General features: G+C 41.6%; 1 protein-coding gene across 4 annotated transcripts in view; it reads right to left on the minus strand.

Moving 5' to 3' along the window:
• The window catches only part of LDAH (lipid droplet associated hydrolase), a 132,663-nt gene that overhangs the window by 78,167 nt on the left and 28,498 nt on the right, over positions 1 to 25,998 (minus strand). For 3 of the 4 annotated variants that reach the window (XM_075414905.1, XM_075414902.1, XM_075414903.1), the window contains exon 3: positions 18,990 to 19,124. The exons of the other annotated variant lie outside the window; for it this stretch is intronic. In XM_075414905.1, coding sequence (XP_075271020.1) covers positions 18,990 to 19,124 — 135 coding nt within the window. The remainder of the gene's footprint in view (positions 1 to 18,989; positions 19,125 to 25,998) is intronic. 4 annotated transcript variants of the gene reach the window in all.

The raw sequence follows: 25,998 nt of genomic DNA on the forward strand, positions 1-25,998 counted from the left end.
AATGTGACTTGTAATTATATGCCATGAAGGAAAGAGAGGAAAAAACGCACTGCCCTACCTGCACTGTGCCATCTTCTTCCCCTGGGTCATTACTTCTAGGAGGTGGCACCAGGGTATCTAAGGACAAACTCTAATGAACCTAGCACATGAACTCTCACAGTCAAGAATTTTCAGAACTAAGCCTTTTACAGGACAAGGACAAGTAAGTATCTGGACGCTGAACCAGGGGGCTGGAAAAAGATTCACATCTTCCTCTGAAGACGCTGCTCATTTTAGCTGTATGACACATCAGCATACTGCTCAATGTTAACAGTGAGGAGAAAAAACAAGTTTGAACACATGAAAATGCAGTAACATCACAAGAAAGTATCAACAGGAAGAAAAGCAAAGAGGGAGAAGATACTGAAAGGCCAGGGATGATCTCCAAGCGCATGAAAACAGAAGGCACAAGGCTCAAGTATGGCCAACGAGATAGTTGAGGAGAGCTAGCTCAGAGTCATGTCAGGTCCACTGCATCTCCATCAAATACCATAAGTGCAACCAACACACAGGGCCAAGTGTTTTAGACTTTATGCCCCGCTCCTTTTTCCACTACAGATACATACAGACACTGGTGGGAGAAGCAGGAGTTGTAACTGAGTAACTACTGTTTAGATGGAGCAACCTGTGGAAATTTTAATCTTTGCCTTCATGTAGTGACAGGCAGAAAGCAACCCCACAACTAAATTACTTAGAAGTAAAGTACCTGTTACCTGTTAAACTGGTGTGCATAGTCAGAAGTCTAATTCTGGACATTAAATAAATAATTTAATTGGTTTTGTTCTTGCAACAAAACATAATAATTCTTTACAACTGCATGAGCCATCTGAAAATGCTTAAATAGAACTGTAAGCTTAAAAACTGAGCTTGTGGGTCTAGTATGGGCAAATGTGTTAGAAAATACGTCCGCTAAAGATATATTGCTTAAAGTATGAGTGCTTCACTCAATCTTTCATTTGATTATTGAACCCTGGATAATTTGTATCAGCAAGCAATAAAATGCCAAAGAAATGGGATGGAAACCGTGAAAGAATGTTCAATAAATACTGAAGAACTCCACCTGACACCAGGAACCAAGTCTTAAAGCACTGTGTTTTAGATTAACCCTTAGACCTTAACTCTGGCCCTAGTACCCTCAGGAACTGTTCATGCAACTTTTAAGATAAACACACTACTCATTAGTGTTTATTGGAGTAATTACTTTTTGTAAAGGTATCCTCCACAAATAAATTATCATTTACTCAAGACACTAAGTGGTCATATGCATTATTTTCTTTATTAAAAAAATGAGACCTTAATTTACAAATCGAACTACTGATTTCCTTTGCAATCTACGTACCTATTGCTGGAACACTTGTTTAACACCTAATCTGTTTTTCAAAGGAAGCTGTATTATAATTCCATTAGTAGAAGCACAGTCTGACAGAATGAAGTAATAAACATGACAAATACGAAACCCCAAATTTTTATTAAAAGCGTACAGGAGCACACTGAATGTATTAAATTAAGATACCTGTGAGAGACTTTATTTTGTATTCCCAGTTTTGCTTCCCTCTAACTGATTAGAGTAACTATTACAAAGGCATGATGAGACAACAGTACAAACTTTGAAGTAGAATTTTGTTGCTTCTCTCTAATTTTGGCAAGGCAAACCCCATGGAACGGTATCTCATTATGCAGTTCTACACCAATCTATACCTCCAGAATCACTTTTAACATGCAGAAAGCTAATCTAATATGGGTGTTCTACATAACATAGATGGAAACTTTTTCTATACTTAAATGACTGCATTTTACAGTCAGTAAGCTGAGTAACTACAGAAAGTGCAATTTATAAGAATTTTCAATATCATTACTTCAAAAAAAAAAAGTAAAAAAAAATGAAAAAACTTGGCAGGGCAGAGGTTAGCGAACCATCACTGTATAGGAGCAGATCTGAATTTCCATTTTAAAATGACCTCAAGGAGCAAAACCAAAGGCATCTGAGGCTATGGGAAGCTGATTATTCGTGTCACGTTTCTTGTTTTCTGGACACGCCGAAGCCAAGTGAAAGGCTCTGTGAATTCCCTTCTTCACTTGCCCACACAAACAAAACTGGAAGGCGCTTCCTTGCTGAGGCTGGCTGCTATGGAAGATGTACCTCGATACAGGAACAAACATAAAACTAATCATGACTTTTTTAGTCTCATGCTTTTTTACTTCTAGGCTGCACTTTTGATGGCAGCACACTACTTGGACTATTAAGGACTGCTTTTCAGCAGACTTAATTCTGTTGAAGAAAAAGACCTGTAACACCATGCTCATGTAGCTGACTTGGTTGTAGAACTCGAGTAAGGTCACATACCAGCTATCCGACTTAACACACCATTTTACTTTCAGAATACCCTCTATGAGACAACTAACCACACAGCACAAGAAAACAAAGTACACCCTTAATTTATCAGAAGGTGGCTTTTTTCCCAGGCTTTACCTATTTTCTTCCCAGTTTCAAAGGCATTTCATGTCTAGGTATGCATGACTACAGTGGCAAAATAACAAGTAATTTCAGTACTGGCAGCCCTTCAAAATCTTCCAGCAATTGCCTCCTCTTCCAGGAATCCCAAAATGAATCACCTCTACCACAGCTTACTAAGGAAGAATCACTGAACACAGCCTGAAATAGTTAGGACTACACACAAGAAAACAGGTACCAAACAAAACCAGTAACACCAGGGTAGTGGGAACACCTGAACACTTTATTCTTCCTGGGGTGCTGAGGTCTCAGGGCATTCCAGAGTAACTCCACAGCAAAGACAAGCCATCACAGCAGTTGTCACCATCGCTGGGCTCAGCCTTCCCATTCCAGGTGAAACACACCTCTCTGGCATTGCAGGAGAAAAATAAGATAAAAAGAGGGATGACGAAGAAAGCAATGAAGTAGCCTTGCAGTGGCAGAGACTTCGTAACAAGGAGAAGAAGCAGAGCTCATGTACTCCACAATCACCTGAAAGGAGGCTGTAGCGAGGTAGGTGTCAGTCTCTTCTCCCAAGTAGCAAGTGATAGGGCAAGAGGAAACGGCCTCAAGTTGTGCCAGGGCAGGATCAGATTGGATATTAGCAAAAATCTCTTCACCAAAAGGGTTGTCAAGCATTGGGACAAGCTGTCCAGGGAAGTGGTTGAGTCATCATCCCTGGAGGCATTTCAAAGATCTGTGGATGTGGTGCTTAGGGACATGGTTTGGTGGTGGACTTAGCAGTATTAGGTTTACGGGTGGACTCGATGATCTTAAGGGTCTTTTCCAACCTGATTCTATGGTTCTGCTTGGAGATCTGGTGGTTGAGAAGCTGAAGTCAATAACTAGACCTTCAGAAAAAAGTGTGCATCTAGGTGTGCACTTCTACCTGAAAAGGTTTGACATTCAGTCTGAGCCTCTGGATGAGATCATTGTACCAGTAATGTCTGTCCAAGCAACAGAGAGAAAATTATGCAATTTCCATCATCTTGTTGATTTGCTGAGGTTACACCACAAAAAAAGGCTAGGTTGCAAAAATCAGTCTAGGCACCCCCAAACCCACCTGCACTCTCCAAAAAGTCTATTTTCCTTGCTCCGCCTGACTAGCAGGTGGCACTCCTGCAAATATCTGCCTCGCGTGTCTCCCTTAGCAACACTCATTTCACATATGATCTCAAATGGGTATCACCCAGTTTTGCTAGGGCAAATATATTCACTGATATTTGAATTATCTCACATCATCAGCCTGGGGCATGAGACGCATAAGACGCATGAGTCGCTCCAGGAATAACGCACAGAGACGACATTGTTCCTTAAGGTAACTGTTTACTGAAAAGCACATGAGTATCAAGATCTTCTCATGTTTGGCCAGGTCTAACATCCTCCAATTTAACACAGGGAAAATTCAGTCTTGAAACTGAGGCATAGAACTTTCTTACTGAATGAAGCAACTAAAACCAACCTCAGTAAACAGCATACTTTAACAACAACTTGTGTTTGTACAGTTTAACAATGGAAGAAAACCAAAATAATTATGTTCTGCACATCACCAAGACTGGGTAGATATAGTACAGGAGGTAACAAGACAGTGGCAATTGTACAACCATTGAAGGGAACAAAAATAGACGAATATCCCTTCACCGGAATTGATTCAGTTGGTGTATGATAAATGAGGTGCTGCGCTGCAGTAGGCAAGTCTAACAGTCACACCTATTGAAAACAGCACTTCAAAACTCTGGGAAGTTTAAACAGATACAAATAGAGAAAAGAGGGACTGAGAGCCAACAAGGGAGAGCCAGAGTTTGGTGCAAAGTAAGAAAGCTGGCCAAGGAAGACAACCCATGTTATTCTACAGGCAAGGTATAAAAAGAAAGCAGAAGACGATGACAAGGAGCTCACCACAACGTTAAGATGGGGAAAGGGGAAAAAGCAAGCACCTGATGAAGGATGGCTTTCAGTGTGACTTAGTCCTTTTCCTTTACTCCTGTGTGTATTCATCTTGGATGATGCTATTTTAATAGAAGTATAAAGGAAAGTGTAGGTTTCTATCTAGATTTTCCCCTGGAAATGTTAAATTTAGTATCTGCAATAACTACCTGCAGTAAACAGATCCATATTATTTAACAACACTGCCCAGCATCCTTTTTATTTTAAGAAGCAAAGGACCCACTTAGGCAAACATAACATTTTTCCGTCTTTCATCTGTATCCTTTAAAAATCATGGATGATAAGAAGTTTTCAAAATTCTTATCTTAGATTCCCTGATGCTGTAAACCAGTGCCACTTCGCCGACTGCAGAGAGCTGTCCATTTATTCCAGCAGAGAACGTGACCCTGTGCCACCAGCACTGGCGGCTGGAGCACTAAACGCATGCAAAATGTTGTGCAATGCAGTGCACCCTCACAGCGCTCAATCGGTCCTTCTCAGCGCGCTGCCTCTCTCGAAAAGCCTCCTGAGTCTCTGTCTGGGCTCCTCTTCACGCAAGGAGCGCAAGCCGACAGCAAAGGGAACCAGCGGTGGCCCAGCGACTCCCGGCATCGACCCCCACTGGATGTTAGGGCAATGCGGGGGCTGCTGCTGGCAGACACAACACGAAGTAACTTCAGCAACCGGGAGAATCTAGCGCTCTGGTCCAACACTCGCCACCGAGTTACGCTTTCTGCCATCATCGGAAGAAGCCATGATTTTGACGGAGGAGCACTCCATGCTCTCTCATCACTTTGCACAGCGTAAGGCAAAAGACAATTGGACAGAACAGATTATGTAAAAGCCCAAATTTATTAAAATCAGTAGCAAAACTGAGTAGAGGAAATAGAATTTCACCTTGTACTTTTTTTAAATGTAGTAGGTTTCTTTATCAGTTGCTGATGCTTTAAATAACCATCTGCATGTGCTGTACAGTGCAAGTTTTGTATCTTTGGGGATGAAACACATTTTTGTCAAATTGACAACTTTAAATCATGATTTATATCATCTCCTCTCCATTGTTCTGTTACACTACTTAAAAATTAATTGGCAGATTTATTCCCCATTACCAAGACAGCAGATTTCTTTTTAACCTTCCTGAAGAAAATGTTGAAGGTTTCATTCTTACTTGCCTAGCTGAACTGCCTAGCACAGCAAGCATGGCACATGCCAAAGATACTGGGATGGCTTTATTTTTCCTGGCGTTTTGCATTCCAGCCAAAATAGAGACTAAAGTGCCACCGCTACAAAGCTGATCTGTCATTATAGATGAACTAGGAATATTTTCATTTTTAAACAGATGTGCCACACGGACAGCAAACCAATTCTACACATAAACAGATCCAAATACACAAAACCACAGAATTTTCGGGGTTGGAAGGGACCTTTATGGGACCTGCCGAAGCAGGGTCACCTACAGCAGGCTGCACAGGACCTTGTCCAGGCAGGTCTTGAATATCTCCAGAGAAGGAGACTCCACAACCTCCGTGGGCAGCCTGTTCCAGGGCTTTGTCACCCTCAGAGGGAAGAAGTTTTTCCTCATGTTCAGATGGAACTTCCTGTGCTTCAGTTTGTGCCCGTTGCCCCTTGTTCTCTCGCTGGGCACCACCGAAAACAGTTTGGCCCCATCCTCCTGACATCCATCCTTCAGATATTTATACGCATTTATTAGGTCCCCTTGCAGCCTTCTCTTCTTCAGGCTGAACAAGCCCAGCTCCCTCAGCCTCTCCTCACAGGAGAGATGCTCCAGTCCCTCTCATCATCCTCGTAGCCCTCTGCTGGACTCTCTCCAGTAGCTCCTCATCTTTCTTGAACTGGGGAGCCCAGAACTGGACACAGTACTCCAAATGAGGCCTCACTAGGGCAGTGTAGAGGGGAAGGAGAACCTCCCTCCACCTGCTGGCCACACTCCTCCTAATGCACCCCAGGATCCCACTGGCCTTCTTGGCAGCCAGGGCACACTGCTGGCTCATGGTCAACTTGTTGTCCACCAGCACTCTCAGGTCCCTCCCCACAGAGCTGCTCTCCAGCAGGTCCACCCCAAGCCTGTACTGGTGCATGGGGTTGTTCCTCCCCAGGTGCAGGACCCTGCATTTGCCCTTGTTGAACCTCAATAGGTTCCTCTGCACCCAGCTCTCCAGCCTGTCCAGGTCTCGCTGAATGGCAGCACAGCCTGCTGGTGTATCCACCACTCCTCCCAGTTTGGTGTCATCAGCAAACTTGCTGAGGGTACACTCTAACTCTTCATCCAGGTCGTTGATGAAGAAGTTAAACAAGACTGGGCCCAGTACTGACCCCTGGGGGACACCACCAGTTACCGGCCTCCAACTAGACTCAGTGCCACTGATGACAACCCTCTGAGTTCTGCCATTCAGCCAGTTCTCAAATACGATCATGTAGAGTTTAATACATACTAAAACGCATTCCGAAGTACCCAACTGGCCTCTTCATGACTAACTGCAGGATGAAACTTCTTCCTCCGAGTCATGTAAACACTAGTACAGAAGTCAGTGGAGTCTCTAACAGCAAAGGCTTAGTGGTAACATGGTGGAAACCACAGTTCCGTTCTGAAAAAAATGACACCACAATAGCAAACCCAAAGAATTTTAGCGGTCTGTTATAACATTTAACCCAATGGAGATTAATTTGGCAACTAAGTAGTCACTTCACCAAACCAGTGACTTGATAGCTGTAGTAAATTGGATTATTTTAATAAATGTATTAATGCACAAAACATAAAATTCAACCTTTAGAAAGATAAGAATATGTCTAGCTTAAAGAAAAATAGGCCCATGCAAGTATCAAAAGAAGGAAAAAAGAAAAACTCCTTCATGCAGCAAGAAGCAATGAGACCCCCTCATTTAACCTGAGCCCACAGTACTGCACCCTTTTGTCCTTTACTATTTCTCGAAGCACACAGCCCTTACTCAGATCTTGCTGAGAGGTTTAAGTAGATGCACCAGAGGTAAGAATAATTCATTAATGAAGCTGATTATCTAAGAATGAGGCTATTTGCAGTTACTTCTCGCATAGTCTGCCTTACAGTCTCCTGCATTTCCCTGAAACACCTACATTGCTCCTTAAAGACACAGAAACTCCTAAAACCAAAGCAAACAGAAAGACTCCATGTTTCAAACCTGATTACTTTTAGAATCTGGATGTTGTGTATTGCTGATGGTTCCTCAGTCTTACAACTGTAGATCACTGTGAATGCATTAAGTGGTACCAGCATCACCTTACTAGCATTTAAGTGATCATTACAAATACATACACGGCTGTTAAGGTATGGTGCTAACAGCAGTTAAACACTGGATTGATTGATCCCAACAAGATCTGCAGCCTTTGTTGCAAGCTTTGTGGGTATCAAAATTAAATCTAAGGTCTATATCATAAAGTAGAAATTATTATTAATAAACAGAAGTATTGATCAGCTCTATTCCTACAGCTAAATTATGCAGTGAATAAACTTTGTGACCTAACTATCAAAATAAATCCAGACCTGTTACACCTTCAGATAGGAGGGATTATTCTCTGCTATGGGGATAGTTCATTTTTATTCTGCTAGCAGATTTAAATAGAACTTTCACACTGACTTGGATTAAAAGATTCCTAAGCGTTCTCCCTGGGGAAAATATTCTGAATAATTTCAATATTTTATTTATTAAATTACTTCACTTTTTACTTACTCTACAATACTATGGTAAACATTTAAATGAGTTACTCTGAAACATCACAGCACTGGTCATCTCAGTGAACTGTGACATGCTTTCTGAAGTCAAGCCACCAAAAGATATAAATGTTACCTTTTCATAGGGTTCACATTCTTGAACACTTTATTCCCCCCTCTAACAGCCATCTGCATCTAATTAGAAATGATGGTATCAGCTGGAGAACATACCTATGTCATGGGGTGAAAGGCGGAAAATGATCCATAAACAATCTCAAAAGCTACATCCAGTTTCCTGGAATGCAGTAAAGACATTATACTCTCCAATGGATGTATGTAATTTTTTTTTTAAAAACGTCTTGTTTTCTGGGTAAGGATCCAGAAGACTGTATCAGGTTTCAAAAGCTGTTACTTTAAAACACATCTTTAAAAACAGAATTATATTACCCTTATTTGTAGATAGGGATGAAAAATTCTCTTTCTTTCAACAGGGGAATTAGCTGAAGAAAGTACTAGAAAGGATTAGAAAGCTATTCGTGGACATTTTTAAATAATATGCCTACAGATATTATGTTGATAGACTCAGTGGAAAACCTTGAAAGAAATAGAGAATATAGAGAACCTACTTTTCATATGGCTATAAGAAATGTAAAGACAAAGTCCTCTTCTCAGTAACATCAACAAAAATTGGTCACTACTCCATCAAAGCCAATGGAATACAGAGCTATGCATTAAGTGGCACCAGCATCAGCTTAATAGTGTTTAAGCCATCATTACAAATACATACATGGCTGCTAAGATATTATGCTAAGAGCAGCTAAAATTGTTATCATTTTGGTTGGCCAGCAAAGAAAACAACAGCGCAACTCAGAAATACTTCACATATGGCGAAATTTTATTTTCTTAAGTTTTGATTTTGAATGGAACAAGATTTTTAAACACATGCTTAAAATTAAGCAGAACCGATAAAGTCAAAGCTAAATGCCAAGATTTCACTCAAAGGATCTATTTGCATAATTATGGGCATGATTATGGGACCTCTATGAATAATTAACTGAATGTGGCTCAAAGGACAGAAGTAAATGGAGTACTGCAGCAACCCCAGGGCTGCTTACTTTTCACACATTTAGATTTAAAACATTCCAGTGGATTCATAACATGAAATGATCATTTGTTTCCTTAAAATAGACACCTAGCACTAAAACCACGCAGTGAAATGCAGATCTTACTAGGCAAAGACAAAAACCTCATGATTTCAATGCCTCCTAATAACTTTTACATACAGACACACATTTCCTTCCTTAAGCTGCCTTTTCCAAGGCAAGGAAGGAATCAGGTTTCTGGGCAGCAGCAGCAATTGCTGTACCAGGAGGGGCAGGAGGACTGCACTGCGCTCAGCTGCCGGCTGCCGGCACCTCTTGCCAAAACACCCAGGTCCCCTGCACGCACCCCAACGGGGATCCCTCGCTGACGACGAACACCATGTGAAGAGCTCAATGTGATTAGAAAGGCCAGCTTCGTAAATAGGAAGCTTCTCTTCTGTATACATTAAAAAGAAAAATGACACTTAGCTATGAAACTACCTTAATTCAACCTAGATACCACGCTTACAACTCCATTCTTTTTAATGTATCTACAGTGTGACGCCATTGGACTGGGAGACACTTGCCATATAATTCCGCATTAAAATCAAATAGAATTTCATTTCATGGAATTTCAGCCTGCTGTAGGTGGCCCTGCTTCGGCAGGGGGGCTGGACTAGATGACTCATGGAGGTCCCTTCCAACCCCGAACATTCTGTGATTCTGTGATTGTGATTTGCATCCCTATGTGTTCTAGGATGCAGACATGACTACAGAGTTCTCCGGGTGTATAATCTTTAAACATAACTCACCAAACCTCAAAAGAACTTGTATTGAAGATAATCCATCTTTCAATGATTCTCAGATATTTTAATTACTTTGCCTAGGAAGCACAAAATATTGTTGAAATATAAATTAATGTGAATTAAATGTCTGTAATGTGAATAAAATGTGTGTATGCATAGGTTTATAGTATGCGTATGAGAGGCCAGCTCAGCTGCCTTTCTTCTGCTTTTCTCCCTATACTTGCGTAGCACAAGACGTAAATGCCTTTGAAACACGGCTATCACTGGGTAGCTGAATGTGGCCAGATATCTACCATTACTACTGTTGTGTGACATCTAACCGAACCACGCCGAAGCCTAGATAAGGCTTCTCTGGTCAAAGACCTTCTAAGCACTACAGACACTAACTCTGAGGTGGTTTTGCACTGACTGAACAGATCACCTGTAGCACTGATTCAACTGATTCAGCAGTGTAGGTATTATCCAACATCAGCAGTCATTAAAAACATCCATACTACTTAAAATAAATGAGAGTCACAAGCTAGCTAAAATTACCAAATGTATACTGACTGCTTGTGCCTTTGTGTAACTTCTCTCCTTTGAGGTAACACACAACAACAAGGACAAAGGCTGTTAGCTATGGAGGAAGTCCTATTTTTAGGAACCCAGTTCTTGGAACACCAAACTTTCACGCTCTTCTCCTCTCCTGTTTGCAGCAGTGCAGCCCACAACCCCCCTCCCTGCCATCACCACACATTCATGGTGGCACAACAGCCCTAAGGCCACCGCAGCAAATGCTTACACAAAAAAAGTGTTACTGGAAAAGTATTCTTAGCTACCATTAATTCCGCTTAGCAAGTGGAAACCAGTGAAAGAGCCAACTCCATCTGATCAGCCAGTTCTTCATGGACCACAAGCAAGTGTCCTGGGAAACACCAGTGACCACAGACCACAGGCTGGGAATCACTGTCCTAAATAACACACAAGCCTCTTCTTATAGCACACCACGCTCCTTGTCTTGCTCAGGCTACTATTTTAGGTTTTTTTCCTGCCAGCACGGCATATCATGACGGTAGAAACATGGCTCATCTCTGCTAATCGTGCCCACACTTGAACCTGTCACTTGGTGGACAACTATCTAACAACTAACAAGATAATTAACTTGCTGAAGTATAAATTCGGTTTTACCCAAACGATTTCAGTAATTTTTTGTGTAGATTTATATCACTTTAGCTAGAGGCAGAAACTCACTCAGTCAATTCTGCAGTTTCATTAGAAGTCAGAGGGCTGGAAAAGCAAACTCCATGAAGATGAATTGAAACAACAGCTAAACACCAATATATCAAATAAATTCAAGCTGCACATGAATTCCAAATTTTCCTGTAACTCTAGATTACACTTTTTTGTACAAAACTTCATGTCACTTCAAAACTTCACACTGACGGTACATTAACATTTTGGAATCGCATAACCGATGTCTTAACTGATAATTTATTATCCCTCCACCAGTTCTGTGCTTTTTCCCATATTGCTTCTTCAGGATATAATTCAGTTTCAAAATGGTCTGAAGGCTCTGCTCTCCCTGCATAAAGAAGCAGCAATGGAAATGCTCTTTTGACGGACTATAAATCACAGAATCACAGAATGTTAGGGGTTGGAAGGGACCTCTGTGGGTCATCTAGGCCAACCCCCCTGCCGAAGCAGTCACCTACAGTAGGTTGTAGAGGACCTTGTCCAGGCAGGTCTTGAATATCTCCAGAGAAGGAGACTCCACAACCTCCCTGGGCAGCCTGTTCCAGGGCTCCGTCACCCTCAGAGGGAAGAAGTTCCTCCTCATGTTCAGACGGAACTTCCTGTGCCTCAGTTTGTCCCCATTGCCCCTTGGCCTGTCACTGGACACCACTGAAAAGAGCTTGGCCCCATCCTCCTGACACCCACCCTTCAGATATTTGTAGGCATTTATAAGGTCCCCTCGCAACCTTCTCTTCTTCAGGCTGAACAAGCCCAGCTCCCTCAGCCTCTCCTCATAGGAGAGATGCTCCAGTCCCCTCATCATTCTTGTGGTCCTCCGCTGGACTCTCTCCAGTAGGTCCTCATCTTTCTTGAACTGAGGAGCCCAGAACTGGACACAGTACTGCAGATGAGGCCTCACTAGGGAAGTGTAGAGGGGAAGGAGAACCTCCCTCGTCCTGCTGGCCACACTCCTCCTAATGCACCCCAGAATGCCATTGGCCTTCTTGGCAGCCAGGGCACACTGCTGGCTCAAGATCAACCTGTCGTCCACCAGGACACCCAGGTCCCTCTCCGCAGAGCTGCTCTCCAGCAGGTCCGCCCCAAGGCTGTACTGGTGCATGGGGTTGTTCCTCCCCAGGTGCAGGACCCTGCATTTGCCTTTGTTGAACTTCATCAGATTCCTCTCTGCCCAACTTTCCAGCCTGTCCAGGTCACGCTGAATGGCAGCACAGCCTTCCGGTGTATCTAATCAATCCTTATCTACCTCTTTTTACCACGGATAAGTAACTAACGATAGTTTAACAGATTTTGAAGACACACTATCATCTTCTATAGTCCATGGGATATAAACGATCAAACTAGAATTTTATCTTGTAACTTGGCTATTAAGAATGTCACTCGAACTCTCCCCTGTCATTCAGAAGCAGCTACCTAATAATGATTCAGAAACAAAGCAACAGAAAATTCAGTAGACAATCTGTTCCAAAGGAAAAACACGCCTTGCTAAAACAATAAAAAGCATTTGTATTATGGTTGTGAATGGCTCAATACTCATCTGTACAGTTAGAAAGTTCTAGAGATTTATCTCTAATACAATTTATATGATCAAATATAGTAACATTAAGATATGACTGATGACTAGTCATTTAGTACATATATGATATTTTAATGCATCAATTGTGTCTCTTTAATCAATTAAGATATAAAACACACTATTTCATATTTCTATAGCACTTAAAATACATAGAATATTACCAAAAATCAATAAATCATTTAATTCTGATCTCATTTTTCTTTACTTCTCAGTCTTACTTTGCTACAAAGCAAAGTATCTTGGCAGTCCTGAGCAGAAAAAAAACAGAACCTGTGTTCTTCTACTCTTATTTCTTTCTGAGACAGTGTATTTCTTATTCCTTAGCAAAGCACAACAGATGTCCACAGCATTAGACCATTTTAAGGCATGACTATGCATGTACACCTGCTGTCTAAAGAGCCTTTACTGGCAAAAGCCAGCCAGGGTGCTAAAAAAGTGGGGTGAAGGATGTGTTAGAGGGACTGAGTGTCAAGGGTTTCCTACCTAATCTCCCATTTTCCACAGCTTTTAAAGAAATTTTGAGTGAGATTGCATCTTTCAGTCCTTATTTTAAAATGGGATATTCATAACACAGCACTTGAATTAGCAATACGTACAAAATCAGCAATGAATAATTTCAGGATTTGTTCATTTATGTGTGTTAGTTTTAACTAGCAGCTTGTTTCCTATCAAAAGAAGTTGAAAGGCTGTTGAAAAGCTTCCAACTGGCTAGTACTGATTGGCATCAGAGGAGCTACTCCTAAAAATGTATCTTGCGACCTTCTGCAGTACTCAAGCATTTCTGCTCAACTGGATTTCATAATATAAAGTACAGAGCTCCAGTCTTCACAATTCATGATGTATTACAACGCCCACCCCCACAAGCTGAGCAGCTATACCGGCATTTTGACAGAACAATTTAAGTGTAAATACATATGGAATACTTTTTGTCTCATTTTTCAGTGTCACCCTTATATTTTTTTTTTAAATCAAGATGTTTACAAAGTATTTAAGAGTAACATTGCTTAACAATTTAATTTCTTTAAAAAGCACCAAAGTGCTTAGACTGTTTTCTGTTCCTGTTTAAGGGAAATAATATGTTTAAAAGCAAGAAATCCAACATAATTTATTTTCTTCTGAGTTCACTACCTATAAAATGAAACATTCAGTGATGGCTGTATACCAGGAAAACATCACCTGCCTTTAGTCTTGCAGCTAAGTCAAAAGACCACTCATTTAATCCCTAGGAAAATACTAACTCAGATACTAGTGTTTTGACAGCGAGGGCACTGAGCTATAGCGTACTTCTACCACATTCATATAGGAAACTGTAACTTGATCTTTAAATTTCACAACATCTAATAAGTTACTTGGTTAGACATAGGAGAGTATCTTACCAGATCAGATATTGCAACAGAAGTGTAACTGCAAATTCTTCAATGGAGTAACACATTAAAAGAAGCTCCAGAACTTGAAAAAATAGATCAACTATGGGTATATCTATCTGGCTACTGTTTTTATTTTTAAGGGCAAATTTGCCATATCTCAATTATGATCTATTTGTATACATTTTTCCTTTCTTATGAACATATCTTTATAAGGTAGAAATCAACCAAATGATGTGCAAATACTTGCCCCTTAAAAAGACATACAATACAATCACAACATATTTGGCGTGATCAACCATCAGAGTAAGTAAGTAGGCAGGGGCTCTGGCATCACAAAAGAACCTGTGCCTAGGTGGCACCTGTTCAAGAGGCACGCACTCCTAATCATTAGAAAAACAATGAGTTGAAGTCTCAACACCAGACACTGAAAAAAAAAAAAAAGCAACACTTTTAAGATTATATGATCATTTATAAAGCATATACAGATTATGTTAGTTTTAAATAAAATAAGAGAGAGCTAGAAAACTGTTCTCCTTTTTTGTAATTTTGCCTACACCTAAGGATTGATGGTGTTTTACAGTCACAGCGGTGTTCAAAACAACTGCTTTTTAAAAGCTAAGGAGGAAGACAAAGAAGCTGAAATCGAGGCAAATCTTCTTTATTGCATTCACTGCATAAAAATAAGTTTTAAATCTTTTTGCACAGTGGATTGATTGCTAGAAGCAGAATTACAGCACTGAAATGTTCAATTAATGTTGTGTGTCCCTGTGGAGCATAGCTTGCAAGAGCTCTCTGAATAGAAGGATGTCATACAGAAGTAAAAATGAAGGGTTTAGCTTTGTTCAGTTTTCAAATAGTTATGTGACATGCTTCCAAAAAATTAGGAAGTAGTCTGTGATTGATGGCTGCTGTTGGAAAACTTGCTTTAGTCTTTCTGAGACTTGCAAAATCCATTTTATCTAAATATAATCAGACATATTATTCCAACACAGTTTGTTTCATTTTAAACCCTTTATTACTTTACAGGCAGCATCATTTATATGTTAAGTGTACTGTTTAAATGCTTCCACACTCTGAATCAGCGGTCTCCAAAGTGGGGTGCATGCACACTGGGATGCAGGAAGAAAATATTACAAATGCAGTAGTACATGTATATAATTTTTTTTTTGTAAAAAAAATATATTGGGGGTGTGTGTTCAAAAAAATGTTTACTGATAGAAATTTTTTACTGATAGGACTGCATCAGTCAATAAGTTTGTAGACCACTGTTCTAAACGCATCAGTACGAATTCTTCTTTCCTTGTAGCTTCCCCTTCCCCCTTTTTTTTATTTTGATTTGCTAGATTCCAGTCTGAAAAACCTCAAGAATCAGTGGTGTCAGAGATTCAAATGTTCAAGTTATGCCCTCATCCTTCTTATCAAGAAATACTGAACTTACCCAGAGGACTTGCATGAGGCTATTTCCAATGCAGCGTTATGAAATGCCCATCAGGAGCATGAAGGAATACCTGGAATTTTTACAGTAACAGTTTCATGCCCAGTTCTCTGCCAAAATATCCCCTTCTTCTGGTTTTGTGTAGCATAGTAATAATTTAAATAGTTTTCACAATCCTACATAGTGGTCCCTGACACAAGAACTTTGCCTGACAAATCCAGAACCTAGAAAGCAACAAATTGCTGCAGAGAACAGAATTATCTGTCCCTATGCACGTGCTTCTGTCGGTCCTTGGGATTCTGGGATTTTTTGCTATAGTGTCACAAAAAGTCCATTAAGAACTCCTGCAGAATGCAAGAGCAGGAGCAGAACATGAGCAACGAGTCCATGACTCCCTATTCCTTTCAGTCAGTCACCTGGGAAATCACAAATATGCTCAATTTTTGATTTACTGGTTTTGATCCTATCTTTATGGTCAATTCATGACAATACATTTTTAGCAATAAATAAATCACAGGGAATCAGCTTCAAATATCTAAAACTTGCTTTTAATTTCCTTTATGCCATAAGGATGAGGGAGAATTATCCCAAATGTCTTCTCCCCCTGAAGGCAACCTACATTGTCATAAAATGGCAAAATAAGGCCTCTTAGCCACCTTGTGTAGGGCAACGAGGCTGGTGAAGGGTCTAGAGAACAAGTCTTATGAGGAGCAACTGAGTGAGCTGGGGCTGTTTAGTCTGGAGAAGAGGAGGCTGAAGGGAGAGGTAACTGCTCTCTACAGTTACCTGACAGGAGGTTGTAGTGAGGCAGGTGTTGGTCTCTTCTCCCAGGTAACTAGCGATAGGACAAGAGGAAATAGCCTCAAGTTGTGTCAGAGGAGGTTCAGATTAGATATTAGGGAAAATTTCTTTCCTGAAAGAGTGGTCAGGCATTAGAATAGGCTGCCCAGGGAGGTGGTGGAGTCACCATCACTGGAGGTGTTTAAGAAACATGTAGATGTGGCACTTCGGGATATGATTTAATAGGAATGGTGATGTTGGGATGATGGTTGGACTCGATGATCTTAGAGGTCTTTTCCAACCTATAATTCTATGATTCCCTTGAGTTCCTACCAAATGAACCATATTTCTTGTTACATTCAAAGCTACTGCACAGCACAGCATATTACCCATGCAACCGTAGTAACATCATTCTTTCCAAAGGTCACTTAAATTTTCAGGGTTCCCTTAGAAGACTAGTTTGAAAAAGGCTCCCTATGGAATATTCTGGAATGCTGTCTAAATGTATACTAATAACAGGACGTGAGCTTCCTACTCCTGTGCTCCTAACAAAATAAATATGAAAACAATCTCATAAATGTCTTTCCATTATTTTTTAAACTATCCATCAGTGGCTTTCTATGCTTTTCTTAGCTCCATGGTGCTAAAGTAAGCACACCAGTAAGTACAGATCCTGGCACGTTATACTGAGAACACACAAAACACTGTACTGGGTCAGGCAAGTGAGTCCCCCAAGCTCAGCAGTGGCAAGAGTAGATGCTATTCAGTGAGAGAAACAAAGCCTGGCCACCTTCTGCATCCCGGCCCCTTGCAGTGAATCTCTCGGGCTCACAACCCTGCAACAAGATGCCACTGGGACTAGGAGCAGCGCAGAACTGAGGAGAAGGTCAGCGTCCAAACAAGGACCTCGGTGTCCAAAGCAAGGACCTCATTGTCCAAAGTAAGGACCTCAGTGCACCTGTACAACAAAGAACCTGGCTCTTCCCGTGACTGTTTTGGGACTAGCTGTCCATAAGGCTGTTTTATTACTTTAAGTCCGCTAATGTAATTTGCCCACAGTATAGTGCTTCGGCTGCTCGTTCTCTAAATTTATTACCTGTCACCTACAGACATAGCTTCTTTTAACTGTTTTAAACCTGCTAGCACCGTTAAGTGACCATTAGTTCTATTACTGAATCAGGTGTATTTTATTCTGCACTTACTTCATTTACTGTCACGCCTTTGGAAACCTCAGTCACGCTGCCGTGAAGCATTCTGCTCCCCATATCTGAGAACCACTTAATCTCTGACAACAAGGAAGCTGCTTCCTCCCTGGTGTCTTAGTTGCCTTTCACCACACACTCACCATCTTCACTCCTGAAATGCCCACTCCTTGAGATGCCCACCAGAACTGCACTCTAGTATTCAAGATGCAGGTCTGCTGTGCTTACATACAGTAATAAAACAATGTCTTCTGCCTTGTCTGTAACATTGGTTATGACCAATGCTTTGTCAGCCTCAATTTGTCTGCCGCTGTGCAACGAGAGATGATATTAAAGAACTGTCGGATACATTAACTCATATTTATGCACCCGGACACTCACCTACCATCTTTTTGCCCATTAATCATGTTTTGTAAGATCCTTCTGTTGTTCCCTAACATCTAATATCTTCCCAGTAATTAAAAGTACCATCCACAAACTAAGAAATTTCACTGTTTGCTCTCATTCTGCAGGTCATGGGTTAATATACTGAATAAAACTAGACACAGCACCAGTCCTTATGGTACTTTACTTCCGACCCGTCCATCCTAACAAGGTACCCTCCTACTGCATGCTCTCCTTCCCCGAGATTTGCACTCTCCTTAGCAGCACAGGGGCTGTCACAGTGCAAGTGGGACAGCTGCACAAGAACCCTGTTGGCCCCACCTAAAAACCTCTCCATTTCAACCAGCTCAGCCGTCTCAAGCCACCGAACACATCTCTTGCCATCAAAGACTCTTTTCGCTAACTACACGCTCACAGACACGATCCCAGGGCAGATTACGAGACCTACAAATGCTCTCCGCAGTTGCCTACCACGTCTTGCTGGCGATTTGCATGTCAAAAAAACTTTTAACAGATAAACAAGTGACTGCTCCCCTGCAAACGCCCCATGCCCTGGTCTAAGAAAGATTTACTTGCTTCTGGAAATCACTAATTTAGTACAACTATCTTTAAATTCAGAGATAATTAATTCTCTCCTCTATCTCTGAATTGGGCATTTCATTAAAAAATGGATTTTCCCATCTACTCTTCTCAACATAAACACACTCTAGACCTTCTTCTCTATAACTTGCCTCTAAAGACTGCCATCAGCAAATGCTCTTATTCTCTTAATAGCACTTGGTTGACTGTCAAATTTAATTTACCTAAAAATACTCTTTTCCTCAGTAACTTCTCATACAACTGTTCCATGGAAATACAATGGCGACATTTAAAAATCACGTCATGCTGCTTTTAATAGGCACAAGTTCTGCTAGTGAAATCAGGAGGGCTACAAATGTTTGTATGTACAAGTTATAGTATTGTACCTTCTATCATTTCCATACCACTAGGAGGCTTACAATGTCCGGCATGGCTCACAACCCAGACGGGATACCGCTGATTTAGTCCACAGTATAAGGCCTGTATAAAGGTCCTATAATAACCTGCCAGTCCAGGGTTACCTGCCAAAAAACAAAGCATACAAGCACAGTCAATATTAACGTTCCAACGGCAAGCAATCTGCGTCAAACAAACTAAACAGTGTTATACAGCAATTTGTTAATTTATTTCCTCCAGTACATTTCCAATTTTAATATTCCCAATTTCAGGGGCTATGCTATAGAACTGGTTTAATTCCATTGATCAATGGCATTCATGAGAAGCATTTTACAGAATTACTTTGAAATTGCAGAACCTAAAATTGAAGCCAAACACAAATCTTTTCTCTCAGAGGTCAATCAGCTTGCTTATCTATCCCATCAAGTAAAATTCGGCAAAGAAAACCCCATATCTTATAAAAAGATCACAAAGATTGCAGCGGACATCACTTGATCCAGGTGTCTGCCCTCCAGACTATCTCAGTGTTACCACCTCAAAATAGGCAAGTGGCATCCTCACAAGACAAAGGTCTGTAATAAAAGAGAGGATGATTTTGTTTTAAACTCATTGGAGTAAATTAATGTTTTCTGGTTGCAACTTCATATTCTCTCTGTCCTCTTCCACGTTGCTTGAGCAGCTCTTTCCTTTTCAACCCCTGGGCTGTAGAATCACAGGGGCATCTGTCCTCCCTCCTGCATCCCATCAGGTTTAGAGAGAACTTCTTGGAAGAGGCTGGTGTCTGAACGAACCCAGCTAGCCCCAAGAGAGCAGACCACCTTGCTCTAAATCCATTGCTTAACAGTGACAATATCAACAGTCAGGTACCACTGCTGAAGAGGAAACTGAAATACTGTCCCAAACATAAAAATATGTATCTGTTAGGGACTTCAGGATTTCCAAACAAAACTCTAACCATTATTCCTCCCTTTTTTCTTCCTCTTTCGGATGTCAGTAGTAACTTAAGTTGGAGAATAGATCCATATGAAGAAGCAACAGATTTTGTTTCCTAATTCTCATAGCATGCATAAAGCTTCTACATAGACATAAACCCATTTAATTCCTCTCTATTTACTTTTGCAGATTAGTTCCCCTGATTTCTTGTTATCGTTTAGACACCAGGAAAGCCCACCATCATCGTTAGGGTTGCTCAGTGACATGTCCTTCACTAACACACCGGGCAATTCTTCGTTTGGACATCAGCCACAGCAAAAGGCGGCAAAAGCAGTATTGTGTAAAAAGGCATTCACTTTTTAAGACAAAGACATTCCAAAATAGCACAAATGTACTACTGAAAGGTATGAGAGAAAAAAAAACTCACTAAAATTCTGTAAAGTCCTTTATATCAGTTTGATTGTCGTAACAGAGGCTGAGCTGTGTAAATGTTGACAGTGACAAAGAAGAATCAGAGCTGTAATCAAATTAGTACTTGTGGAAACGGTGCTTGGATATAAAAAGTAGGTTTATTCCACTTCCTCCCATTCTATAGTGAGCATTTTCATTTTGTTTCCTTTTACTTCAACCCTTTTGCTTCTTGGGTAACACACAGTAAGTTCATTGCTCTCACAAGCCCAGGGCTTCCAGCCCGCTTGGGGCAGAGCAGGGGTGCACCAGGCACCCAGAGCCAGCCCCAGCACCGATGTGCGTAGGAGCTGAGGCCGTGGCTCACACCAGGGATGCTACGTGGGCAGAGCAGGGGAGCCTTCCACTCCAGGTAATACATCACACATGCTTCACCCCTCACTTACATGTAAAAAGGGTTTCTGATGCTTTTAAAACCTTCATAAAACTACTGATCCTAAACCAACATTATTTTTACTGCAGTACACAGACTTGGAAGAGAACCAAAATGACAAAACCCAAAAACCACAGTATCACTTATTACATGCTTTTAAGCATCCCTTTGTAAGCTTGACGTTAAAGGAGAATAAAAAAAAAAAACACAACAAAAAAAAATGCTGTTGTATATATAAACTCCAGAACGCATGATCAAACACTTGCAAACTGATCTCCAGAAAAGCAATTTAAAATTCACAGGGGTCACACATCCGTCCAACTGCACCACATTTTCATACAACAAAAATATATAATATAGAGGGCCCCAGAGACAATAAAATCCAATCTAGATGTCATCTGTCAATCTCCATAGAAGAAACCTGTCTTTCAGCAAGGAAATACTGGAATACAATGTAGTTGGGTGTTTTGAGCTCAAGGAATCACAAAATTAATCTCAAACCCTTACTTCTTCACCTTTTTCTCTCCTTTAATAACACAAAACAAGGAAAGGGAGAGAAATGGCAACAGCCATCTTAGCCACTTCTGGGCTCTTTCCCCCCACCAGCCAGCTGACCCTGACATGTCAATATTCCCAGGATCCAGATGAGAAGCAGTGAAGTAACAACTGCTCATGAGCAGCGAGGCTTTGCATCGAGCACTACGCAAAGCTCAAGGCACCCTAATGCTTTTTTGAGGGAAAGGCATTTTTCTCCTGTGATAAATGTGCAAGTAAAATAGAAAATCCTTAAAAGCAAAAGAAATGCCCTTTCCCCACTCTTTGTAAGCATCTGCTCACAGTAAACGACATTCTGAGGGGTCAGCTGTTAGAACTGCTACTGATACTTTAAAATGCCTTGAAGGGGTATGAATGCAAACTGCTGGCACAAACAGAAAGGAAAATCAACAAAGATTTTCACAGCAAATATTTCTACAGAGAAACCACCACGTGTAAAGCCGCTACAAATTTATTCTTTATTGAACTTTCAATTTCGATGGAGTTATTCCAGATTTGCACTGACTTAAGTAAATGCAGATTAATAGTCCCAGCTCTTGAAAGCTTGCATCTACGGTACTTAGCAGCAGGCAATGTTTATCTCTTAACATAGCTCAAATTCGCATCTCTGCAACTGCAGTCATTTTACATGTTTTTACTTTAGCTGCTATTTGTCAAACTACTTTAAGGGGAACAAACAAAAAACCTGAACAGGTAAAGATTTTTTTCATACAACAGAACTACAGTAACAGGTAATGGAAATAACTGGGGCTTACTACGCACAGCAGTCTGTGATCAGCTATATTTTGGGCTCGTCTACCGCTGTTGAAATATTGTTCAACTAAACTACTATATTTTACAGAAAAAGAACTACCAGGTTCACCACAAAGGCACTCTGGCAATGCAGTGCTCATTTGCGCACTTTAAGGACTTCCCAGTACATCAAACCAAAACTGCCTCTGTTCTTTCACTCAGCACTAAGTGTCCAGAAATGGAAGCCATCAGTAAAGGCAACGTTAACCTCCCTGATTTGAAGGTTACTCCAGTTATTTGAATATCACATCAATCCTCAGACACCTCAGGGCACCTGAGTCATCCATGCATGCCAGCAAATCTCAAGCTGCAGTCATGTGAACCAAGAAGCACGTCTTAAGCAGGTACTCTCAACTGTGCTCAGTTCTCAACAGTGTTTATGTTGTTTCAGAAGTCTTTTACTCAATAGCTGTAAATGGTGACCATAACAGAAAAAGACATAAAACTACAATACACTGCATATTAGCTTAATTTGCAAAAGATACCTAAGCATTTCACGGGAAGAGTATGTCAAACGGACAATTTGCACACTGAATTAGAACACAGTAAGGCTACTTTATTTGGTGCACTCCTAAGTTTCATTAACCAAAGGACTCCTGCCACCTTCTCTGTTCTCCATTACAGACTGCACTTCATTCAGCCATTCTACATTAGCCCAAAGTCTTTCCATTTTCAATTTGAAAACAGGAATTCACTTCCTTTCCCGATCTGTTCCACCCACAACTAAAGCAAAATGGTACAGAATGAGCGAAGGGGCAGAGGTGTAACTGAGGAGGTAAGTATTTTCCACTTACACATGCTGCAGATACAGGCTTTCAAGAACTGGAACCACTACTCCATCATCCGCACCGTTAAAAACATGAAAATTAGTTACAAACATGCATTTGCCTGCCTTTCAAACACTTTCTTGTTAATGCTTTTTCCATCAAATCAAGATTTTAACTGCCAACCACTTCCATCTTATGAAGACAGCTAGCAGTAGAGAGAGACAATTTGTACAAACTAAATATCTGGCCCAGGATATCACTGATGAAGAATAACTTCTATCATGACTTCACATGATTTTCTACACAAAGTATCACAAAGTCGATCTTGGCCTGTCTTGAAATGAAATACATATTAATATTTGAGATTTTGCACTTCAGTTATTCAGACTTGGGAGTTTAAACTTATTTACAGTATGCCATCAGTGCAAGTCAATTGGTTTAATTCTGAATGCAAACCACAAACATACAATGCTCATTTAAAAAGTTGCAGACCACAGCCACTCCCCACAAGCAATGACAGCTTTTGTGGCTTACCAACTGTCAAGCATTTTGAATTCTTCCGTGACAGAAAATATTAATGTAAAATGTAAACTACAATTAAGAGACAGAATCACAGAACCACAGAATGGTAGGGGTTGCAAGGGACCTCTGTGGGTCATCTAGTCCAACCCCCCTGCCGAAGCAGGGTCACCTACAGCAGGCTGCACAGGACCTTGTCCAGGCGGGTCTTGAATATCTCCAGAGAACGAGGCTCCACAACCTCCCCGGGCAGCCTGTTCCAGGGCTCCGTCACCCTCAGAGGGAAGAAGTTCCTCCTCATGTTCAGACGGAACTTCCTATGCTTCAGTTTGTCCCCATTGCCCCTTGTCCTGTCACTGGACACCACTGAAAAGAGCTTGGCCCCATCCTCCTGACACCCACCCTTCAGATATTTGTAAGCATTTATAAGGTCCTCTCTCAGCCTTCTCTTCTTCAGGCTGAACAAGCCCAGTTCCCTCAACCTCTCCTCATAGGAGAGATGCTCCAGTCCCCTCACCGTCCTCGTAGCCCTCTGCTGGACTCTCTCCAGTAGGTCTTCATCTTTCTTGAAGTGGGGAGCCCAGAATTGGACACAGTAGTCCAGATGGGGCCTCACTAGGGAAGTGTAGAGGGGAAGGAGAACCTCCCTCCACCTGCTGGCCACAATCCTCTTGATGCATCCCAGAATGCCATTGGCCTTCTTGGTAGCCAGGGCACACTGCTGGCTCATGGTTAACCTGTCGTCCACTAGGATGCCCAGGGCCTTCTCCACAGAGCTGCTCTCCAGCAGGTCCACCCCAAGCCTGTACTGATGCATGGGGTTGTTCCTTCCCATGTGCAGGACCCTGCATTTGGCTTTGTTGAACCTCATCAGGTTCCTCTCTGCCCAACTTTCCAGCCTGTCCAGGTCACGCTGAATGGCAGCAGAGCCTGCTGGTGTATCCACCACACCTCCCAGTTTGGTGTCATCAGCAAACTTGCTGAGGGTACACTCTAACTCTTCATTCAGGTCGTTGATGAAGAAGTTAAACAAGACTGGGCCCAGTACTGACCCCTGAGGGACACCACTAGTTACCAGCCTCCAACTAGACTCAGCACCACTGATGACAACCCTCTGAGTTCTGCCATTCAGCCAGTTCTTAATCCACTTCACCAACCACTCATCCAGCCCATACTTCCTGAGCTGCCCTAGGAGGATATTATGGGAGACTGAGTCGAAAGCCTTGCTGAAGTCTAGGTAGACAACATCCACGGCTCTCCCTTCATCTACCCAGCCAGTCATGTCATCGTAGAAAGCTATCAGATTGGTCAGGCATGATTTCCCCTTGGTGAATCCATGCTGACTACTCCTGATAACCTGCTTTTCTTCCACTTGCTTGTTGATGACCTCCAGGATAAGCTGCTCCATCACCTTTCCCGGGATGGAGGTGAGGCTGACCGGCCTATAGTTCCCTGGGTCCTCCTTCTTGCCCTTTTTGAAGATTGGCGTGACATTGGCCTTTCTCCAACAGCATCAGATAACGCTGTGCAAAAATAATTCCCAGACTTACTGAGGAGTGTACTACATAAACCACAACAGCAAAATGTTTCAGGTTAGAAACAAAGATACACACCAAAACATACAGGAAAAGCCTTCTGTCCAGGAAGGGGTAACTCAAAAGTATATTCAGCTTACTCAAATGAAATGGAGAATAAAGCATGAAAACAATTGTTAGCAGTTCTGGAAGGAATATCTAAATTGAAAAGGATTTATTTAAGCAGTCTGTAGCAAATGCCAGAAGTGCTGGGGAGTGAAGGAGAAGAAATTTCTGTGCAGCTAAATCATCCGAAAGAGCAATGAGGTTTCTTGAATCTTGTTCTGAACCAGCTTTTGAGTTCTGTGCACTGTCCCGTGCGACGTTCCCCCGTGTTTTCAGCCGTGTCTCCAGAAGCCCGACCATCTGCGGGAGCAGTAGCTGGCATTCAGTGCTGGTGCTCCAGCACTTCTCCAGTAGTCGCTTTCTGTCTGCTCTGGGACCTCAGCAGGACCATAAAGAATAAAGGCAGCTACATGAATGGAAGAAGGGAAATACACAGCCAACAGTGGGTTTACAGAGAACTCAGAGGAACTGGAAAATACGCCAGCAATTGCCATGAGTTTAATTTTAGAAATAATCCACGGTTTCAGAATTAAGTATGTATGCCACAGTATTTACATGATAATCTCCTGCAACAAAACCAAACGCAGATTTTTTTTTTTTTTCCCCAAATGAGCAGACATAAATCAAATTTGAAATCCAGGGGCGCACAGCAGGACCACACAAAAAAATCATTTTTGTGGCAATGATTCTCACTGCCTCTTCGCAGAGCTGCCAAAGCTCCCAGCTCCAGCTCCAAGAGCCTAAATGACAAGTTCCTCACTCAAGGAAACTTAATCTGCCTTTGGCATCTGACCAGCCACCATGGAAGAAGATGCTGCTCCCCCATGTTAATGAATGGAAAGCAGCCCACGCAGATGTCAGAAGGAATTAAATGGAGCATGTAAAAAACACAATGATGTTCTCACACTTGGGAGAAAACTGCAGAACCTGACACCGCAGCTGATGGGGCTTT

Source organism: Opisthocomus hoazin, chromosome 2 (assembly GCF_030867145.1).
Source record: "Opisthocomus hoazin isolate bOpiHoa1 chromosome 2, bOpiHoa1.hap1, whole genome shotgun sequence".
NCBI lineage: Eukaryota > Metazoa > Chordata > Aves > Opisthocomiformes > Opisthocomidae > Opisthocomus > Opisthocomus hoazin.